This window comes from Drosophila montana, unplaced genomic scaffold, assembly GCF_035044405.1.
Source record: "Drosophila montana isolate Dmon_TW-CO22-7 unplaced genomic scaffold, ASM3504440v1 contig_3175_1, whole genome shotgun sequence".
Taxonomy (NCBI): Eukaryota; Metazoa; Arthropoda; class Insecta; order Diptera; family Drosophilidae; genus Drosophila; species Drosophila montana.
Window position 1 is genome coordinate 13,752 of NW_026998052.1, and position 21,880 is coordinate 35,631.

At 42.9% G+C, this 21,880-nt stretch overlaps 2 protein-coding genes across 6 annotated transcripts in view; one reads left to right on the forward strand and one right to left on the reverse strand.

Moving 5' to 3' along the window:
• Positions 1-21,880, reverse strand: part of LOC135431192 (RNA-binding protein Musashi homolog Rbp6-like) — a 199,385-nt gene that overhangs the window by 11,064 nt on the left and 166,441 nt on the right. For all 5 annotated transcript variants that reach the window (XM_064686165.1, XM_064686167.1, XM_064686168.1 and 2 more), the window contains one exon: positions 4,773-4,821. In XM_064686165.1, coding sequence (XP_064542235.1) covers positions 4,773-4,821 — 49 coding nt within the window. The remainder of the gene's footprint in view (positions 1-4,772; positions 4,822-21,880) is intronic.
• On the forward strand, positions 18,486-19,433 carry LOC135431190 (GTP:AMP phosphotransferase AK3, mitochondrial-like). Its single transcript, XM_064686160.1, has one exon. It carries the CDS (start codon positions 18,541-18,543, stop codon positions 19,267-19,269), a length of 729 nt encoding a protein of 242 aa, XP_064542230.1. The 5' UTR covers positions 18,486-18,540; the 3' UTR covers positions 19,270-19,433.

Below are 21,880 nucleotides of genomic sequence, written 5' to 3' on the forward strand. Positions count from 1 at the left end.
AAGCGGCTGTTTAGGCGCACGTTGTGCATGTCCTTGGCTTGCCAAATGAAATTCATAGCATAGTTTAGGGCGCTGCTGTCGTGTATCCCCAAAAAAAAGCTACAGTAGTAATTGCTGGGGCTCAACATTGGCTGCCATTTGCCGCTGCAAATTGAGAACATGTCTGTGAAAATATGATATTATATTTTTCTAATTAAGTTTCTTGTTACCCTTTTAAGCCTTTGCTCCAGCTGCTCATATTAATCGATGTGTTGGCCGAGCAAACGCCGCATTGGTTTTTATCGATAAGTTTAGCAGTATTTAATAATTTTTCTCATCTTATTCTATTTTATTCGTGTGCTCATGCTTATCGATAAACTGGCTAACCAACAGCCAACTTTAAGCACAGCCTTGCTTTTTATCGATAAGTTTAGGAGTATTCAAATATTTCCACATATAAGTGTTGGAAACGTTGGAAGCGCAGCCAACTTCAAGCTGAGTGCAGTCTTACTTTCTATCGATAAGTTTAGGAACACTTAATTTTCAGTCTAGCAAACGTAGCCAATTTCAGCGCAGTTTTTTTTTATCGATTACATAAGAAATGCTTGATAATTAACTGAACAAGCACATCCAACATCACGCACAACCTTGCTTTTTATCGATAAGTTTTCCTTATTATAGCTTTATTCTTCACGTATTTTCTTCCCTCGATCTGCTCAATTATATCGAAAAAATTGCCTTACGACATATTGAGTTCCTCAGAAGTATTTAATAATAAGCTTACTAAAGTTTATTTTCCCCCATTTTTTTCTCATTTCTCTCTTTAATTTTTATCGATAAGCATGCCGAGTGAGCGCAGCCAACTTCAAGGTCAGCTCAGCCCTACTTTCTATGAATAAGTTAAGGTGTATTTAAGAAATTAGTTTCTGAAATTTTCTTTTTCCTTTTCAATCACTTAGCTAGCCGAAATTCTTTTCGATAAACCTGCCGAGCTACATTTTATCTATAATGAAGAAGCTTAGAAGATTTAGTTTTCATTTATGCATGTTGAAATTTATAGTTAACTATGCTAAGTGCAAAGTTCTTTCATATGCAACAAAATCTTCAAACCGAGCTCAGTTGCATGTATACTAGGTACTACTGTACTTGCGGCTGTTGTTGTTGTTGTCACTGTTGTTGCTGTTGTTGTTGCAGATGTTAGTATGCCAGCCTATATTGTTTTATGGCATATTCATATAGTTTTCGTTTTCCGAGTCTTCCCAGCCCCAACTCTCCCTACGAACCCCATAGATAAAATGCTTCGCTTACTTGTTTTTTTTTTTGGGCGCCAACTGCAGCCGTTAGTTGGAAAAGCGTCGCTGCAAGTTTCAGTGACCAGGCTGCCTTTTCACTAGCTGTATGTGTGTGTGTGTTTCTTTCAGCCGTGTTGTCTGTCTGTGTGCCTGTATTTCTGTCCGTCTGTCGCTGCACACATGATTTATGAATGAGTAACAAACTTGCTGCCGTGTAGCCCGAGCAACCAGCGACGTCTTTGCTCGCCTTTTTTCTTTTTTTTTTTATTCCTGCCTGTGTGTGTGAGAGTGTGTGTGTGTGTGCACACGCTGGCAATTGCCACATGTACGCTAAGGTACCTTCTCTTCACTTGGATCGATAAAATGCAATTACAGGCATATCGCAAGTGCCAGTAGGCAGCGGGCAGCGGACAGCGGGCGACAAGCCATCGGGCCCTGGAGCGTCCGTTAGTCCAACTCATGGCAAAAGGTCGTACATTGTCCAGGTTGTATAAAAAGTCGCCATCGTCGTCGTGGCAATGAAGGCTACAGCTACAACTAATACCCTTTGATTAACGACACACATTTTCTATTGACTCGCAGCGAAAGCGTTGCCTCGCCGTGTTAATGCTGTTTCGCTGGATTGGTGGGTGGTTCGGTGGGTGGTTCGCCTTGGTGGCTCATTGGGGCAGTTGGCCCTGTGAAGTTGGGCAGTTGCCGCTGGCTCGGTTGGTTCGGTTGGGCCAACTAACAACGCTTGCATATTTCATCGTATATGCATTTTGATCGACCCGAGCAATTGTAATTTGCAAAATTACCGTGTCCTGCGAGTCATGTCAATAGTCGAGTCGAACATTAAACGTCTTCCATGTCATATTCATGGGAAAATCACAAAACGAGGTTACATTTAATGCTATTTTTAACAAACGTACTCAGAAGCCACTGACAATTACAAATTACTCCACTTCACTTGTCATAAGTCAATTTATTTCCACGCTTGCTTAACCATTATGCAAATGTCTATGAATTTTAAATACTCAATCGAAACATTGTCAAAATGGTGTAACTTGATGATTGCTTGAAGTCCAGAATTCAAATTTTAAACATGAACTACAAACGAGAAAATAGTTCATAGATATTAATGTGGAATCTTTCTAAGCCAAGGCCACAATGGTATACCTCATATAAAGCGATTGAGTTTCGGAAGTCTAGAAAATGAATTCTCAAAAATGTGGTTCCTTGAATTAAAGGTAGAACCTAGAGGCTGAAACTGATATTTCTCATGATTAAAGACGATGAAAGATTGAGTTTTAGCAAGATTATGGGAACTTATAATGGTAGTATATAAAATTTGCCTAAACAACATTTTTGTAGAATCAATCGATAATCGATAATCCTTGACAGAAATGAATTCATGAATATCGCTTACGTTTTGGCAAGGTAATGAGAGTTTAAAGTCTAGAATGGGCTTATAATTGTTATAGTTACAATATTTTAGTTTAGTTTTATTTTTGGTTTAGTTTTGTCCGCTTAAGGGGAGTGTGTGCCTTATTGAGGGGGAATGGGTGTGATCTGATTTATGATAGTTCGATTATAAAAGGTGGGCCAAAGATTGGTGTGCGCCTCTGTTAGAAAAAGTCCGTCTATTAGGAGTGTCCCTTAGGCGAGTTTTCACTGTAACATGAAAAAAGAATATGTTTTGTTCAGATTTAAATGCAGAGCCAATCTAAAGTCGATTCCATAACCGAAAGTTTTGCCTCATGAAAGTCGTTTGCGTTTTACCAAAGTCTTATTAAAGTCTGCCAGAGGCATTTGCTAGGAGCTTGGCAAAAAGAGAAAAGCCTTCAATTTAATTGGCTACTTATTTCGTTTTCATTTGAAATGGGAATTGAGCTTGGCAATCAGTCTAAAAAATTAATAAAAATCATTGCGCGCATTGTTCTTGTGTTGTTTCTTCTGTTTTATTTACCCGAATAAATCTGCATGCTGGCTATTTGCAGTTTCTATATATATTTCTCTCATGTATTAATCTCTCAACAGTTGTCTCTCTCTCTCTCCCCCTCTTCCTTGCTCCCTTTCTCTGTCTCTGTTAGTCTTCCGCTCAGTCTCCCGTCTTTCAACTGCAGCGCAACACATAATTTTTAAATGGGGCGCTGCTTGCTTTTATTGCCACATGCAAAGGCTGCTCCAGCTACTGCTACTGCTACTGTTACTGCTGTAACTGCTACTGCTGTAACTGCTACTGCTGCTGTTTCTGGTTGAGTTTTTGTGTTTTTCATATGACTGCATCATGATGCAGCATTCGGTACTCCAGCGTCCAATTAAACGAAATGTTCTGTGGGTCGCGCGCGCTGCTTATCTCTCTCAGCGACGGCGGCGCCCCGAAGTATGCAACAATTTTTTATGGGCCGCATACAAGCAAAAATCATGTTTCCTTATTCCCGTGTGCGTAATTTGGTTGGACAGTGTGCACCGGCCAGCACGTTAACAAGGCCAGCAACTGTCTGTCTGTGTCTCTGTGTGTGTGTGTGTGTGTGTGTGTGCAGGCAACTATTGATGCATGCTCGACTGTCCAACTGTGTGTGTGTGTGTGTGTGTGAGTGAAGCAGCTAATTACTTTTGGACAACGACATTGTTAGCTGGTTGTCTGTGTGTGTGTGTGTGTGTGTGGGCGGCCGAGTTGGCCTCTGGTGCGGCTTTAGCTGCAAAATGGACACATCAATCTTAATGTGCCGTGTCTCAGGTGGAACTGCTGCTCCAGCTGCGCGTCTCCTGTCACATGTCAATGGGCATTGGACTCGTGCGCAATGCGAATTTCGGCGCGTCATTTAAAACTTTAATAAGCAAAATTGACAACGACAAGCAGACGAGAGAAGAGCCTGTGCCTGGCCTGGCCTGTGCCTGTGCCTGTAGCTGGCCTGACCCCAAGCGAGCATATGGCCCAAAAAAGCGGGGCAATGGGCGCACTCGTGCGCTGCAAGTTCGTGTAGCGGATGTGCGCTGGAGATTTAAGCCCTTCATCGGACAACAGCCCGCCCCACCCACTGAGTCTCTGTCTGTGTGTGCGTGTGAGTGTGTGTGCGCCCGGCTATATCCGGTTGCATTGCCAGGTAATCTTTTCGGGTCGCTTTCCCTGGCTATCTATCTCGCTCCAACATCCTGTTGCCTGGCCATTTTAATGCCCCCCTCCCGACGCCACCGCACCGCGCACGTTTTAAAACTGTATTAGCTGTTTGTGCCCGGCTATCTGTAACGGTATCTGTCATGCATTTTGACAGAGCAGTGCGCAAAAACGCTCGCACTTCCGGCTCTGCTCGGCTCGGCTCGTTCTGCTGCATCGTTAAGGCCCGGAAACGGAGCTGTAAGAGCATCGGCATGTGTGCGTGTGTGTGTGTGTGTGTGAGTCGGAACCAGTCAGTCAGTATTATTATAACGAGTATTATTGTTGGCATTATTGTTATTGTTATTATAATCGATTAATGCTTATCGTTTATTGTTCATTGTTATTATCTGTTAGCTCACCTCTGTGCCGATTGGTCTGCTTGTCGAACATCAGCATTGCGTCCTCGATCTGTAAATAGAAGACGAACAACAAAAATTAGCTTTGTTAGACAAGTTGAAAAATGTTCCGCGCTTTCATTTTCTGTTTTTTTTTTTTTGAAGTTTTCAGTGCGCGCAACTCAATTAATGGCCGCATAAAAGCACTGAGCAGACAAAACTGCTGCTAATTGCAAAAGTGAGCGCCAACAATGGCCAAAGCACACACACACACATACACACACACTGGCATACACACATACACACTGGCAGTTGAAAAGTTTTGGCCATTATGAGGCAAAAGGGCAACTTATAATGATAGTTGACTGACAAACCGGCCAAACTATGCAACTAACTAACCGAACAGACTTTGGCAGTTGCCCGCCAACTGCTTCCAATGATGAACTAACCGAGAGTTAGTCTCTCTTCAACTTTCCCTATACCATATTTTCGTATACTTTATTATCATATGCTAATTGATAGATTTTTATTGCTAAATAGAGTTGAGCTTAGTTGTGACGTTAATAGTTTTATAATCGCTCGGGTTTAGTCTATGTCTCCGTCTATTGCTTATATTAGCGAAAGCTGTGTTTTGTCTTTGCAACTAACTAAAGTAGTAGAAGCTAATATAACTAAGTTGACATGCTCGCTAGCTGAGTTATTTAACTAATCGAGTTCGAATTTCAGACTAATTTCGAAGAAGAAGCGCATAATTTGGAGAAAAAGGAAAATTAACTTTTACTGCACAATATGCACGCACAATCATAATAACAATTAAAATAATAATAATATTAAAAATATTCCTTATAATGCGATACTACGAAAAGGCAGCTGAATGCAAGCTTCGCCTGAATTTCCCACTCGGCTGCTCTGAATTTTCCATGCCTGAGCGCGAGCTACTGCATTTAACAGCCACCACCTGCACAGAATCTACCTGTATATTAATTATTAATTAAATCTTGGGGCTATTTTATTACAGCTCAAACACTTTTACCCTTTGCCGCTGGAGTCCTTTTGACATTCTGTTAAGGTTGTTATCATACACAGACTATAGCTTTATTGGTTGGCCACGTCCTTCAGCTGGCGGCTGCTATTCAATATCATAATATGACAACTTTTCGCTTTGCTCCTGACGCTAATTGCACGTTGGCTGTCAAAGTTGGGAGCGTACATTAATGAGCTGCCTGCCGCATGCCGCATGCCGCACGTTGTTGGCCGCGATCTTGTTCCGCTTATGGCCATTGATTAAGTTTAATCAATGGGCTAAAGGCAACTTCTGTGCATTGTAATTAAAGTGCAGCCGCTGCGACGACGACGACGACGACGACGACGGCGATAACAACAGCCTTATAAAAATTAATTAAGCCGCAGTTGAGCCTCGAACTCGAACTGAATGCCTGGCCGCGACTTGCCTCTTGCCACTTGCCACTTGCCACGCATGTCGTCGTTGTTGTTGCTGCTGCTGCTGCTGCTGCTGTTGCGTTTCACAGCTCTTTAAGTGCAGCCGTCGACACAAGAGGGCACAACATTGTTTTTCAATTAACAATCAACAACAATGCCACAAACAATGCGCGTACAAAACCATCAGCTGAAGGTTGCACGCGCCAAATGAGACAAAAATTACCTGCTGCAACGTGGCCGCAGGGTTGGGGTGGGGTGGGGTAGGAGAGCTGCAAGGCGGAACTGCAATTGCAATTGCAATTGCAATTGTTGTTGTTAATTAAGCGGGCAACAGTTGCGAAGGGCGCTATCAATGCTGCTGCCACGCCCTGTCATAATTACGCTCAGCCTGGAAGGCGGCGCTCATTATGTGATTTGGGGGGGGGGGTGGGGTGGTGCGTCCGTCCGCAAACTTTAATTCTATTAGCAAAACGTTAAATGTGCATGCCCCACAAGTGGGCGTGGCAGACAGGCAGCCAGGCAGCCAGGCAGCGGACACTAACAAGCAGGCGCTGCGTAATTTTATTTAAATCTGATTTCATTAATTCGTCATAAAACCCACCTCCCCACCTCGGCCCAATCAGAGCGCCGCCTGCGCTGAGAACTTCAAAAAGCCATCAACGACAGACGTCGCTGCTAGATTTCACCCCGCCCCGCCCCCGCCCCCGCTCACCACAGCCGCTGCCCGTGACGGCTAGTGGCAGCCATTCATTTGGCTCATTTCTGTGCACAAAAATGCTGCGCCCGCTGAAAATGCTGCCGCTTCATTATCGTAATCGCTATATAAAACAGCGGGTAGACGGCGACAAGGACAGACACTTGTCTGTGTGTCTGCGTGTGTGTGTGCGTGTATTTTATGCGTTTTGCGGCACATTATGTGGCCGTGTCCTAGACGAAGGAGCCGCCGCCGCCGCCGCCGCTGCTGCTGCTGCTGCTGCTGCTGTTCCTGACATTAATGAATGTTGCTCAGGGTAAGCAGGAAAAACGTAAAACCCGCAGCGGCTGATTTTTATTTTCGCCTCCTACATGAGCTGCGCCCAAAACCCAAAAAGCAGCCATTGACAAGCGAGCAGCAGCAGCAGCAGCAGCTGCGGAAGTGCTAAGAGGAAGTAAATAATCGCATATATATCTAGATTTGACAGGTGTTTCGAAAAGCATTTTCTGCCTTAAATCAATCACAATTAATTAAACATTAAAGTGGTTCCCAATAGAAGTACAGCAATATATAATTGCATATATTATTATAGATAAGCTTCACTAAGATTCAAATAAATAAATAAAATAAATGTAAAAAAAATAGTTATTTATCGGGAACAAACTCATACAGACGGACAGACAGACGGGCACGGCTAGATCGGCTCGGCTATTGATGCTGATCAAGATTATATATACCTTATGGAGTTATGACTGTTGCATAAATTTGCATAAATACGATATACCCTTTTTACCAATTTTCAATAACTCAGGGTATAGAAATAATATAAAAGATGTAAAATAAAATATATATGCATTATGAAAAGCGAGTCGGTTTCGACTGAAATGAAAATTCATAATTTTCTTAAAGCATTCAAATGTAAAAATTATAAAATAAATATTTTTAAAATATAAATAAATTTTGAAAAATATATAGATATAAATCCGCTAAAGAAATGGGCCAATTATTTTGACAACCAATTCAAATGTAAAAATTAAATAATAAATATTTATCAAATGTAAATAAATAAATTTTAAAAATATATAAATATGTAAATCCGCTATAAGAAATGGGTCAATTATTTTGGGCGCAGATTCAAATGTGTCTTAGGTATTTAAAATTTGCATTGATTACATACATTTTAATTTCCAAAATGGCATAGCAAATATTTTTAAAATTTTGTCGATCTGCCCTTGAATATTTGCCTTGCCTTCAAATTGATGTTGAGTGCATTTGAATACATTTCTATGCAAAGCAATCTCTGGCTCTATCTATGCCTAGCTATACCCTATTCATGTTCAGGCAAAATAGCGTGAAATTGTGGCGAAATTGATTTTTGTACAACTTTTGCCTTTTCGTCTCGTTAAATCGTCAGCAGCGACGCGTCGCCCGCCTTCGGGTTTCTGCTGCAAAGTCCTTCAACGAAAAGTTTTAACTGGATAATTTACAGTAATTCATCTTGCTGTCGTTTTTCCCGTGGTTCTTTTTTCCACTTTCTTTTTTTTTTTTTTTGACATTTTATGCGGCCGCTTGATTGCGACAATTTATACGGCGTCCGGCTTTGGTTTTTGGGCATATTGACAAAAAAATAAAATAAAATAAAATGAAATTTGTTTGGTTTCGCAAATTTTAAAGCTGCACTCGCTGAATAGACGCATTTAATGAAAGCGCAACGGGCGGCAGGGGCGTGGCACTGGCGCTGGGTAAGTACACTTGCACTCCACACACTACACTACACTTACTTATACTTTTTTTTTTGGCTAAACGAGAAAAAAGAGGAAGATAAATGAAAAAAAAGAAGAAGAGGAGAGAAAGCAGCAAAATGAACTTTTTGGTTGCTGGACGTGCGAGTTGTCTAAGTGCCGGATTGGGGGATGGCACATCTTTCAAAAACTTTTCGGGGCGACAGCAAAAAAACAGGCAGCAGTAGCTACTCTATATGCCAAATATCTGCCATATATAGCAAGAGCTAGTCTATGTGTGTGTGTGTGCGTGTGTGTGTGTGTGTGTGAGCACATGACTGCGTGCGGTTGAAATATAGATAAACTTTTTTAAGCTCGTATTTATTACATATTTGGCTGTAAGTAGAATTTAAGTTGCTTTTTGCCTTCAGCGACCCGCACGGCGTATGAGTAATGCGCATATAAAAGTGGAAAGAGTCAACCAGAGAGATGGAGGGGGAGAGAGAGGGGGGGGGCGAGGTAGAGTGGTCTCTCGGTGCACTCGAGCGATATGTTTGCGACAAATTCGCAATCAAAAACGCATCAATTCACCAGGCGGCAGCAGCCGCGCGCATTAATGAGCACGGCGCCACAGCACGGGTCATACAAATGTGTACACTCGCACATATGTATACCATATATATATTTCAATTAAAAAAGGATTCCGATTTGTAATCCGCAACTTGATTTGTTGTTGCTGCCATGAAACCAGCCATGAATCCGACAAACTCAACATTAGCAGCACGAATGAAACGCAAGTATGAATATTAAATTGTGTATGGAGATTTGAGCAATTAAGTGAGACAGAGACAGCAATATCGAGAGAGAGAGAGAGCGAGAGGGGGGGGGGGCTGCGCTTGCACTGAATGGCAAATGGCAATGATGGAAAAGCTTTTGCATAGTTTATGCCCTTGGCTTAGTAGATCAACTATTAATGGAAGAAAGAGTGAAATTTTATGGCACGCAGGAAGCCAGAGGGTGCCGGGAGGGAAGAGAAGGGACGGGTGGGAGGGGGGGGGGGGGGGGTTCTACAATCGGTACACAAAGCTGCCCTTAGTTTAGCAAAGGTCACAGCAGCATACAAAGAGCAAATAATATTTACATATGAATGTTGTGCTGAGCTCGTGCGTGCGTGTATGTGTGTGTGTGTGTGTGTGTGTGTGTATAGCTTGTCACGGAAATGAAGCAGAGTTTTTAATGCGGTTGACTGATTTGGGTTCTCAATTGAATCTTCTGCTGCTTGAATACAACAACAACAATAACTACGACAGCATACGGAATGCCCCCAGCTACTCGTATAGCTATAAGTTCGTTATGCTCTTTGTGTGTGGTCAACAATAGTTGCCAGAGGTCAGAGTATCATAATAATTATATTCCCTTTGATGCCCGTAAGTGAGCAGAGACGTCGAGTTCTTAAAGTTTGTTCAAATGTGCTTATATTTGAAGTCTAATGGCCGATTTATAAATTGTGAAGAGGCTTGGCAACTTTTCACTTACATAAGGCGTGCTTCTATGTGTTTCACAAAGCTGTCAACATATTATAAGTCTTGCAATTAGTTTAAGGCATGTTGAGAAAAGTGTATACACGCTTTTCAATCAATAAGATAGGTTTTTTAATTTTTTTGTTGACTTGACAACATTTTCATAACGCAAGCTACGCTTCTATGCGATTCTCAGAATTCCGTGTACTTGCCTATCTCAATTTACAGACTTAACAGCCCTGTCTTGGCTATTATTACAGTTGCAAATACTTTTTAAAGGTAACTTCGAGGTAATAATGCCTAAGTATTAACATTTTTCCTTTGGCTGATTGGCTCATTATTTTGCAACTACGTTCGCTGCTTCCGTTCATGCTTTTATTTGGCTCTGCCAGGGAAAGTATTTTATAATAATGAAAAGCGCTGCGTAAAGCCGGCAACTTGTCATCACTTTTAATGAGATGGCCACAGCAAAGTTTGCCACCTTTTTTTTATTTGGCTCTTGGCTATTTTTTGTGTGTAGGTTTTTTAAGCTTTGCAGGGGCGGACGCAAAGTCCACACAGATTCGCGCTAGCTACTAAAATTTAATTAATATCGATTTCGGATTTGAAAAGGTTCAGCTCCGTTGGGGTCGGCTTTTGTGCACACGCACACCCACACACACACACACACACACACACGCACATACATAATGTAACGGCCAGCTTTTGCGGCGTGGCCAACAACAACTCGAGAGGGTTATGTACAAAAAATGAAGACGAGCGCACACAAAAAGCGGCCCAGAATAAGAAGTCGGCTGGAGTGGGGGCAGGGGCGGGGGAAGGGGGAGGGGGGCAGGATGAAGTGCCATAGAAAGATGTTACAGCTTAGGCAAGAACTTGCATGCCTCGGCAGTGAAAAACTTTTAATCTTTGCGAGCATAAGTAAGATATATGTACTTTGTGGAGTGCGATTCCACATGAGATCGCACAAAGCGCCTATATACAAGTATATATATATATATATATATATGTATGTGTGTGTGTGTGTGATGTTATGATTCAAACGAAAGCAGCTGCTCAATATTTTGTAAGGACTTGGACTGCAGACTTGCGAGTTGAAATTGAGATTTCTAATGGGATTGGTTTTCGGCTGTGCCCCGGACAGGCGGTTAGACTTGCCCGGCTCTATATGCATGCATATATATCGAGTATATATAAATATATATATATATATGTATATATATAAAACAACTTGCTGAACAATTTTCGTTAATTAAAATATTTTCAATGTGTAGTTATATATGCTTGTTACGGCTGCCGCTGCTGCTGCCGATGCTGCTACAGCTGGTCGGCAGTGGGCCCCCCAGGTCCTGCCGGCCTGCTAAGGATGCTCGAATTACAAAGCAAATTATAATTTCATGAAAGTTAAACGAGCAACTCTCTGCTCAGCTCAGCTCAGCTCAGCTCGCAGCTGAGGGTCACAAGTGGGCATGCAGTCGATGGGCTTGGGCTTGGGCCTGGGCTTGGGCGTGGGCGTGGCCAATGGGCATTGGGCGAACAGCTCTGGCTGCGCACTTGAGTGCAAAGGTGGCAGCGGGTCGCACCGCTGCGCCCCAAGATTGTGAATTAAACATGCTGAGATAGAGAGGGCGAGTGGGAGACACAAAGCAAGAGAGAGAGAGAGAGAGAGAGAGTGGGCGGGAGACACGGGCAGAGACATAGAAGAAGATGGGCCTTTGGTGGCAGGTTGACCGGAAGCATTGGCCACTGCCCCAAAACTCAGCGAAGAACGAGCGCATAATAATAATAATAATAAAAAAAAAGCAGCGAAGAATATAAAGCTAAAAAAACGGGCACTTTTTTGTGCAAGTGCGAATTTATGTCTTCAATTATTCAACGCCTCATTTGTATGCCCCCCCAACCAGCATGCGCCCTGCGACGAGTGGGAATGTGGTAGGGGGGAACCATGCTAAAATGCCAGCATGCATTTCCGTTTCCGGCCAGTGCAATGCGAACGCCAACGCCACCGCCAACATTGCATATGGCTGCACATGTGCGTCGTCCACGTTGTCCTTGTGCTCGCTGTCGTTTGCCTCTCGCCTTTTGTGCTCCCCACCCGTCCGCCCATCCGCGCATCCGCCCGTTCGTCCGTCCGGGCAATTGAAATTTCAACTGGCGCAAAAGTAATTCAATTCAACGGCAGCCCCGGAGACGTAGACCAGCCACCAGCCACCAGCCAACAGGCATCGGCATCGGCAGGCAACCAGTCGAGGCGAGCCGCTCCCCTGCATATCCTTACAGAGCTCGAGCAGATTCCTTTTGCCGGCAAGCGGCAACAACGCATTTAAGAAGTTATTGTCATAAATGTTTGAGTTTGTTTGTTGTTGCCGCTTCTCGCAGGCCCCCGCCTCCTCTCACGCCCCCAGCAGCAAATCAAATTCTGTTGCTGTTGCGGCAAAGACACAACTTTTATTTAGCCATGTTGAATGGCTGCAAAGCCGCCCACCTACCTCCACCCATGCCCCCCTCCAGTTGCGCCGCCTGCCAATTTGCAATTCTAATGTAATTTTTTCGCGAATCATAAGTTAGAAAATGCCTCACACTCGCCACGCCCAGGACTTGTGTCGCCTTTGAATGTGTGCATTGTGCCTGGGGGAACACGCCTTTTAAAATGTCCCGGCCAATGTCTTTGACCAATTGTAAACTGCCCCCGGATCGGGATTTTGGGTCGACTCGTTAGTCCCACAAATCGATCAGAGCACAAACACAATGAAGAATAAAAGAAAATATGCTAATTTCCTGCATGTTCATTGCGTAAGAAAATTAATTCGAAATCTAAAAACAAAAGCTTCAAATTTCCCAAAGACGAACTTTCAATGCTCTAAAGGCCAAGTCTTGTGGAAATAGAGAAGGAAACTTTTGTGGAAAACAAGCCGAAGAAATTACAATTATTGTCCTAAGTTTCGTTTCAAAGGAATGAGAAATAGTTGACAGATTTATCGTATACTAAACAAAACCTAAAAATAATCAAATTGAGCTTTTAAATCTTTTAATTTTTCCCAGAATTATCTGCACTTGGCATTTCCGGGCATTAGTTTGATTTTTAAAGCGCCGTCTTTGTAGAGGACATTTCAAAAAGGGCGCAAAAGGATAAAAGAAAACCAACAACAACACAAATACAAATACAAAGGCAAACAATGCGTCGCATTTACATTTGCATTATTTAGCATTTAAGCGTCACGCGTTGCGTAAACAAATTGTATAAACAACAAGAAAAGCGGGCAAGAAAAAATAAACATAAAATAAAATCAAACACAAGCGCGTAATTCATTAAACAATTTTTTATTTGCCCAAATGATGCTGCTGGCGGAGGCGTTGCAAATAAGCAAAGGCGTGGCTGGAGGCAAAATAAATAAATGTAAATAGGGCTTAAGGGAGACAAATTCAAGCCAAGGCAAGACTCGGCAGTTGCAGCAAATAGTTTACAGGCTACATTTTCATTTTGGGATTAATTACAACTGAGCTACAGTTGAGGATAAAGATATTATTGTTATTGCATTAACATTTAAAAATATTATATTTACAACTTCTGTTGCGAGGCTTTTTATGAGAAATCGCTCTGAGCTTTTGTCAGCAGCAGCAATACGCTTAACAGCTGCTTAACATAATGTTAATAATACAGAGCTCAGTCAATGCTAAGTATATTAATCGCTTTGCAGAAAAAGTTATTTAAAATTAATATTTCTCAATTGATGTTGACTTTTCGTGTTTCGAAAAGCATTCCAATTTGAACCTGATTTTTTTCTTACTTATTAGGCATTACATGACGCTTAACAGATGCCTAACAGAATGTTAATCATACAGTGCTCAAGCACTGTCAATCATATTAATCGCTTTACAAATCTTAATGTACTTGCAATGCTGTCAATTGCAAAGCAGCGAAAACTTCATAACTATTTTCATCAGAAAGAAAAAGACCATCACGATCTTGTTAAAAGTATAAAGCAACTATTAAGCAACAAGAACTTATTATTGGAATATATGTATATACAAACATTTGCCAATGCAGTTCAGTAAGCTATGAATAATGGAAACGAAATTTATGAGCAGCCCGGCTCATGGAAACCTTAGTAATGTGAAAGGAATATCGAGGACCTGGTTGGCAATCAAATGTTGGAATATATGTCTGTGATTTTTACTTGAAGTGCTACTCGAATAACCAGCAGCTGAGGGGCTGCTCTGGACACTTTTAAAGGCTGGTCACACTGACGCCCACACCTGCCCCTCCCACGCCACCCTCCGCTCGCTGTCTCGCTCTCGCGCACTCACACAGTTGCACTTATTGGTTTACTTGTTTACATGACAAGCTGCTCGTTTTCACACTCTTTCTTATTTGCTTTAACATTTTCGCATGCATATGCAAGCAGCCCCACAGCACACACACACACAACACACACACAAGCAACACACACACTAAGAGCACGTCTGTCCAGGCAAGCTCGCAGTCTATCGCTGTAGAGTTGTGCCTGTTAAGTCCTGCGGTGGCATTTTGCACATACATGTGTGTGCTATGTTGTGTGTGTGTGTGTGCTGTGTGTTGGTGTTGGTGCACTTTAAGTGCGCTTGTATGCGTTGCACTTGTTTGCAGTGTTTTTACATCGAATGTTGATTGTACAAAACCACTGAACAAGAAAAATTAATTATACAAAAACGTCACCGCCAAACAGCTACCGAAACAGTTGACCCAACCCAAGGTGATTGTTGTTGTTGTTGTTGTTGCTGCCCCCTGGTGTTGTTGTTGTTGTTGGTGTTGTTATGGCACCTACGCTGACGCTGGTCGAAATTTTCGTATACGCTGCAAATAAACGGGATTTTGTGCCTAACCAAGAGACAGCTGGACAGCTGGACAGTTGGGAGCGACAGAGCAGACAGATGAACATGTGAAGATACATGCATTGTTCAGCATATATGTATTTCATTATGTTTATTTATTATTTAACGTATTTGGCATTAGCAGACACAGACACAGACACAGACACAGAACTAGAAACGGGCATAAAACAATTTTAGTTCTCTATAAATATATACACCAGGGCATATGGGTACGGGCCATGTTGAGTCAACCGCAATGTTTAAAACGAAAACTAATAAATCATACGAAAAGCAGACAAATAACCAGCCACAGATAGAGATAGCTGAGCGAGAGAGAGAGAGAGAGAGGGAGAGAGAGAGGGAGAGAGAGGGACGACAGCAGCTGCTGCCCACATTTCTATGCTGAATATAAATCAATTTATGCAAGCGCTTAAAATACGCAGCAAAATGATTAAAATTGGAAAATGGACAAAATATAGAATTGAAATCAAATAAAATAATCGAAAAAAAGGAGAAGCGAATTTTTGGCGCATATAAATTTGTTGTGGCAAATGCCATTTACGGCCAAAAAATTGGTTCGAATGCGTCCCAGGCGAGGCTTTTAAGCAAATGCAAAAATACTTGTAGCATACTTTTAAGCGCGAGCGCTTAAAACGCAGCCACACAGCAGGTAGGCGTGGCAGGGGGGGAAGGGGTGTGGGCGCGTTTGCTTGGCTTGAGCCAAACGCCGCGGGCTGCTACGTGTTCAAGTGTGAAGCTGGCATTGCCACGCCCACCGACAAACACAAGCACCAGCAGCAGCACCAGCAGCAGCAGTAGGCGTGGCAGCGCCCAGCGTCTTGTGGGCGGCACAAATCGACGCTGGCAACGCTTAAGTATTTTTCATTTTTATTTTCACGTTTTACGCTCTTTTCTGGCGTTGTTTCTTTTTGTTTTTGCTTGTTCGGCGCACGGAAACTGCGTTTTTTCCTCCCCCCCCCCCCCCCCCCCCAACATTTTCTGCTTCTTCTTTTTTTTTCGCTTTGCATTTTTCTATGGCAGTGCATTTAGATGTTGATGTTGTGCTCAGCTTTTGTTGCGGTGCTTAGAATTGCTTGCCGGAGCCGCATGCACCCCCCGGCCCCCCACGCAATCCACGCCCCTGCTCCCCACAGAATTAAGTTTTTATTTCAAGCAGCTAACGGAAGTGTTGCTGCGCTTGTTGTTGTTGTTGCTGCTTTTGTTGTTACTGTTGTTGCTGCTGCTGTTGTGTGTATGCGAAATTGCAGCTAAGAAGTAAGCAGCGCACAGGGAAAAGAGGGGGTGCTGGAAAGGAAGGGGGGTGAGCGGGTCACAGCTGCCCGCAGGGTTAGCAGGAACTTGAAGTTTTATTCTCTTCTGGCCAGTTGTAGCCAACATTGTGGCACATGGATGGAGCAGCAGAGCTGATGACAACGACAATAACTGTAATGAAACTGAGATAAGCTGCTGGTACTACTACCTACTCAGCCAGGACGAGGACGAGGGCGGGTGAGGGCGAGCGGGGGGTGGCAGCTGAAATAGTCGCCGCAGGAGCAAATCGCCTGCTCATTTGTTGCGCCATTGTTGTTCGCCTGCCGCGCTGAATTGTTTGAAATGAAGTTTTGCACGACTCCAAGATGATTATCAAAGGGCCAACTTGCAACTGAAACTGAGAGCTGAAGAGCAAAAAGTCCACGTCCAACTACAAGTCCAAGTCCAAGTCCCAGCAGTAGACAAGTTCAAAGCTGAGTTTTAAGTTTTGATTTGAAAATAATTAGGAAATGCTTTCGGTAAGCGTTTATCCAAGAAAACAAAAAACATTTAGATTTACGCTTGACAACTCATTTTGTGTGATTAATTAACTTAGAAAAAGGGGACCTTTGGATTAATGTCAAATAAATCGAAATAGGCAAAATTCAAATAAAACATTTCTTGGCATATCTTGACAATTTAAGTTGATTTGCTTGGGCAAGTAAAGAAATTGAATATTTCTTGTGGAAATAAAATAGAAAATCTCACAAAATTAAGATTTTCCCAAATTGAACACTTCATGTATATAAGTTAACAAGTTAAATATGATTCTTCTTCTTATTTCACAGCTAGCGCTTATAATTCTCAACTGGTTTTAGCGCGCGCTTCAATATTCCCGCTGCACATAAAATTTTTCCCCTTTTTTGCGTGTTTTCAATCAATTTTCTGTTGAAAATAATTAATGAGTTACTTAGCACTGATTGGCCTGGCCCTGGACAGCCACAATTTTCCGCTCGCTAACGCAACTTAAAAAAACAGCTACTCTGTATATCAGGCTAGCAAGTGCATAATTTAAAAAAATCGTTACTTTGTTACCATCCCCCCAAAAGCGGGAGCAACAGCAACAACAACAATAAGAACAAGAAGAACGCCATTTATCCTGGCGCACGAAGTGGACTGACAGCCTCAGCCTTCAGTTGACGCCTTCTCCGATTCCAATGTCGTGCTTGCTGTCAGCTTCAACTATGCTCCCGCACACACACACACACACACACACACACACACACACACACACACGCACACACACAGCAGAAGAAAGACAGACAAACGGTTGGAACTCTTGGCGTTGACATTGCCAGCCTGCAGAGGCCCAAAAATATATTTTGCGTGCTTCTGTCAAGTCGCATTGCGTGCGGGGGTAGCTGAAGCTGGAGACGGGGATGCAGAGGAGGCTGCCTCTGGGCTCTGAGCGACGCCCATTCCTCATGTTTGGCGAGTGATTTATTTGACTGACACTTTTTTCTGCGTTGATTGCATCGTAATCCCAACATAATGAGTACTGTTATATTTCATGGCCATTCTCGTTGCAGAGAGGCCCAAATGAAGTAGACAATTTTTCAAAAACAAAGACGATATCTAATGGGACGGCAATGGGGGACGGGGCCATGTAAACGTTGGCCACCAAATATGGGGGCTGGTCCATTGTGCATGTGACACACGTAGGCCACTTGAGGACCCCAATAACGGACACGGACACACGGACAGACGACTTCGGCCCTGGCCACAAAAATTATTGCGCTCAAATTTCCATCATTTGTTCGCGTCGTCAAGTTTTGCGCAATTTTCCGTCCAATTTTTTTTATATATTTTTCTTTTTTTTTTTGCGAACTATTGCAACTATTTGTAATGCTTCACTTCAACTGTTTCCAAACGGCCACAAAAAATATGCTCCTTACACTGGCAAAAAAGAGGGAGCTATTACATAAACTGAATTCCATTAGGAACCGAATCGATTTGAGTCCGAAATTCTCACTAAAGAACAGTTGAAGATTAAACTAATAGAAATCATATTTTTCTAAAAGATTAAATAAGAATAAATTATTTGTAAAGTGAGTGAGAGCAAAAGTTCGAACCAAGGCATCGGTTCAAATCGTGAACCGAATCTTAAGAATCTTATATAAGATCGTTTCCCAATCTTTATATATGATCTAGCACCCGTTTGAAGGGCGAACAACCGAGCATATCCGTAATTTTTTTTCCCCAATTAATTGCTTTTGCTTTTAGCTTCAAAATTAGTATGCGTATTGCTAGGAGTAATGTTTATAAACTTTCGGTACCTGCAAAAAGTGCGTGGATTCCGTGCTCTAATCATGGGTCCGCCAGGCAGCGGTAAGGGCTACGTATCCGACAAGATTGTGCAAACTTATGGCGCTGTGCACATCTGTGCGGGCGATATATTGCGCAAGCATATACACAATCGCACAGTACTGGGTAAGAAGGCATCCGAGCTAATTAGCCAGGGCCTTCTGCTGCCCGACCATTTGTTGGCCGGCGTAATTTCGACGGCCGTGTACAACGTGAGCAATCGGAACTTTATCCTCGACGGATATCCGCGCACTCTGGCACAGGCTAAACACTTGGAGAGTCTTCTGAAGCTGGATGTGGTCTTCAATCTGGATATACCTGTGGAAGCCATAATTGACGTGCTCAGGCATCGCCAAATACATGTACCCTCTGGCCGCGTATACAATGAGGGGGACAGGGCGCCGCTCGTGCCCGGGCGCGACGACCTCACGGGCGAGCCCTTGGAACGGCGCCCCGACGACCGACCGAAGGTTGTGCTGGCTCGTTTGGCCGCCTTCGATGGCCAAACGAATCCGGTAATTCGATTTTACAGGAAGAAACACATTTTACACACCATCACTGGGCGAAGCCACGGGAGCTTGTGGCCGTTGGTTGAGAAGTTTCTGAAGAGGCGCTGGAAAGCGTTTCCGCCGCGTACCGTCAGGCCGCCGAGGGAGTTAAACTTGATCAAGCTATGCTAAGTCGAAATTGACGGTATTAATTTTGGATATTATAGGGACATTTGTATACATTTTATTATGTGTTAGGCTTTAAGGGATCACTTCTTAAATATTCTGACAATTGAGCTGTGAAACCAATATAGGATCTCATTTTAAAAGTTTTAATAAAGGATTAATGAAATAAATCCCAATTCTTAATGGAGGATAGGTCTCATAGGTCTCATTAGAGCTATCTAAAATATAACAGTTAGGGTTAAAACTGCCAAAATACAGTATAACAGTTGGCGTTCCAGCAAAGTGCAAGGCAAGACATTTTTGGCAAAACTTATTAAAGCGGCATCGGAACTATTTGCCGTATAACAGTTTTATTCGTTGCTGCCTCATGACAGTATAACAGTTGCTATTCAAAGCTATTCAAGCTACAATACAAGAAATCTCTGGCAAAACTTGAAGAAACATAGATTCGGAACTATTTATCTAAAGTATAACACTTTTGTTTGATGATGACACATGATTATGTGAAAGTTGCAATAATAGCAAGCTGTAATAATAAACTGTTATACCAGCTGTGTGTATATGTGTTTTTATAATAAAAACCCGTATTTATTGTAATCAAAAACTGTTATACATGTAATCTGTGTGGCAAATGTTCCCAAAATAGCTATGTTGGATTTCTCAAAGTGAAATACTTGTATTTGTATGAAAAATGGGGTACTTTGGTATAATTTGCCACTGCCGAAGAGAAGCCTACGCCGCAGTTGAGTTCGTACTGTTGGAATTTGTTTTCGTACTCTCTTGCATTTTTCAAACATTGTCAGACAAAATTTACGACAGAGATTACACTATGCGAGGCAGGGCGGGGCGAGGCGTGGCGAGATAGGTATATGACGAAATTGGCTCAGACGTAGGAGCTAATTTCTAGATCCACTCTACGTCCAGGCAGCAGCCGAGTGTCGTAGCCGCAGCTGTGTGCGCTGGCAATAAAAACTTTTATTATTGTCACACGTAGCAGCAGCAGGAGCCAAGTCCAGCCATAGCTCCAGTTTCAACTCCTGCATAACCTGCGTACACACTTCCGTTTTCCGCTTTGCGTTGTCCTTTGTTTTGTTTTCTTGTTCCTTTTTTTTTTGGGTGGAGGTCTGAGGGGCTGAGGGGAGCCAGCAAAATTGAATAAAATGGCCTCAGTTAATGGTTGTCGGGCTGATTCAGTTAGCGCATAAAATGAGCAGGACCCCGAGCCTCGCAACTACCCGCTCCCAGCATCCGCTTTGCTCCTGCCTATGCCATGCGTCCCCTCCTGGCTGCTATCCGCTCCTGCCACTTCCTGTGCGAGCAGGCTCTGCTCCTGTGCCGTGCCTGTGACTGTGACTGTGACTGTGCCTGTGTCTCTGTATATTTTTGGTCACAAATGTGGCACGGCCTAAATCTCGGTTTTACGAGCGCATTCTTTTGTTTGCGGCCGTCGCCGTTGCCCTTCGCCATTGTTTTGTTTATTATGTATTTGTTTCATTTTTACATACTTATTTTTTGTCTGCTTCTTCTTTTCCAGTCTTTAGTTGGCCCATTATGCGACTCTCTGGGCCGGGGGGTATGTGTGTGTGTGTGTGTAGGAAGGGGCGCGGGGGCAATGTGATGTATGCGTTCGTATTAAAATGTAGCTATGCGCCATGCATATATTCCGCACAGATTACACGTATAACAGTCTTTTTTTTTTATTCATTTGTATAACAGTATAACAATTGCCGTATAACAGTTGGCAATGCAACAAATTGCAGTCAGCACATGAATAAATGCATACGAAATTCAGCAAAAAAAAAAAAAACAAAATGTTGGGAAAGTAAAAGATTTGACGCACGAAAATTGCGAGGAGTACGGCGAATATTTTAGTCGGTTGGCAACGTCAGCCTCCAAAGCCGCATTTAAATGAACGACGAAAAGTGCAGACAGTTGGACATGCAAATGTCAGTGTTCAGCAGAGGATGAGGTTAAGCAGCGGGCTGAGAGATTCCGAGGGGGGGGGGGGGGCGGGGTGGCAGTTCCTGACGAAATGGCCGCTCGCTGGTTCGTTGGTTGGTTGAGTGTTTAAAACGGCTATTGTGCAGCTTGTGGTTGCTTTGCAAATTGAATAAAAGTTCATTCGAGTGTAAGCGAACCGATAGCAGCGCACCAACACAACAACACACACACACACATGGGCAGTCCGGAACAAAAAATTGAAGGGGCGATGGAAGGAAAAGGCAGAAGAAAAAAAAACTGCGAACCAACGAACATTGAATGAATGTGAATGTAATCGTTTTGCAAATGAAAATTGATTTTTGAATTGTGGGCACGGTCCGGTCTCTCTATCATTCGAGCGACTCAGCTCAGGATAAACGTTGCGCAATTTGGGTTTTAATTTAAAACGCAAAATTTCAATATTATTAATTTAAATGCACATAAAAAAAAGAGTGCGAAGCGAACTAAAAAAAGTGGCATAAATGATGCACAGCTTAAATATTTGAATGGGTTGCCTAATAATAGTGCCAGCCTGCGATTGCAATTGTGGCTGTGTGTGTGCGTGTGTGAGCGTGCGTGCGTGTGTGTGTGTGAGGGTGTGAGCGGGTGCTGTGCGAACGCAGAAAACTATGCTATA

Excerpts from the sequence above, each read along its gene's own strand:
- LOC135431190 (XM_064686160.1), top strand. The coding sequence starts at position 18,541 with ATGTTTATAAACTTTCGGTACCTGCAAAAAGTGCGTGGATTCCGTGCT.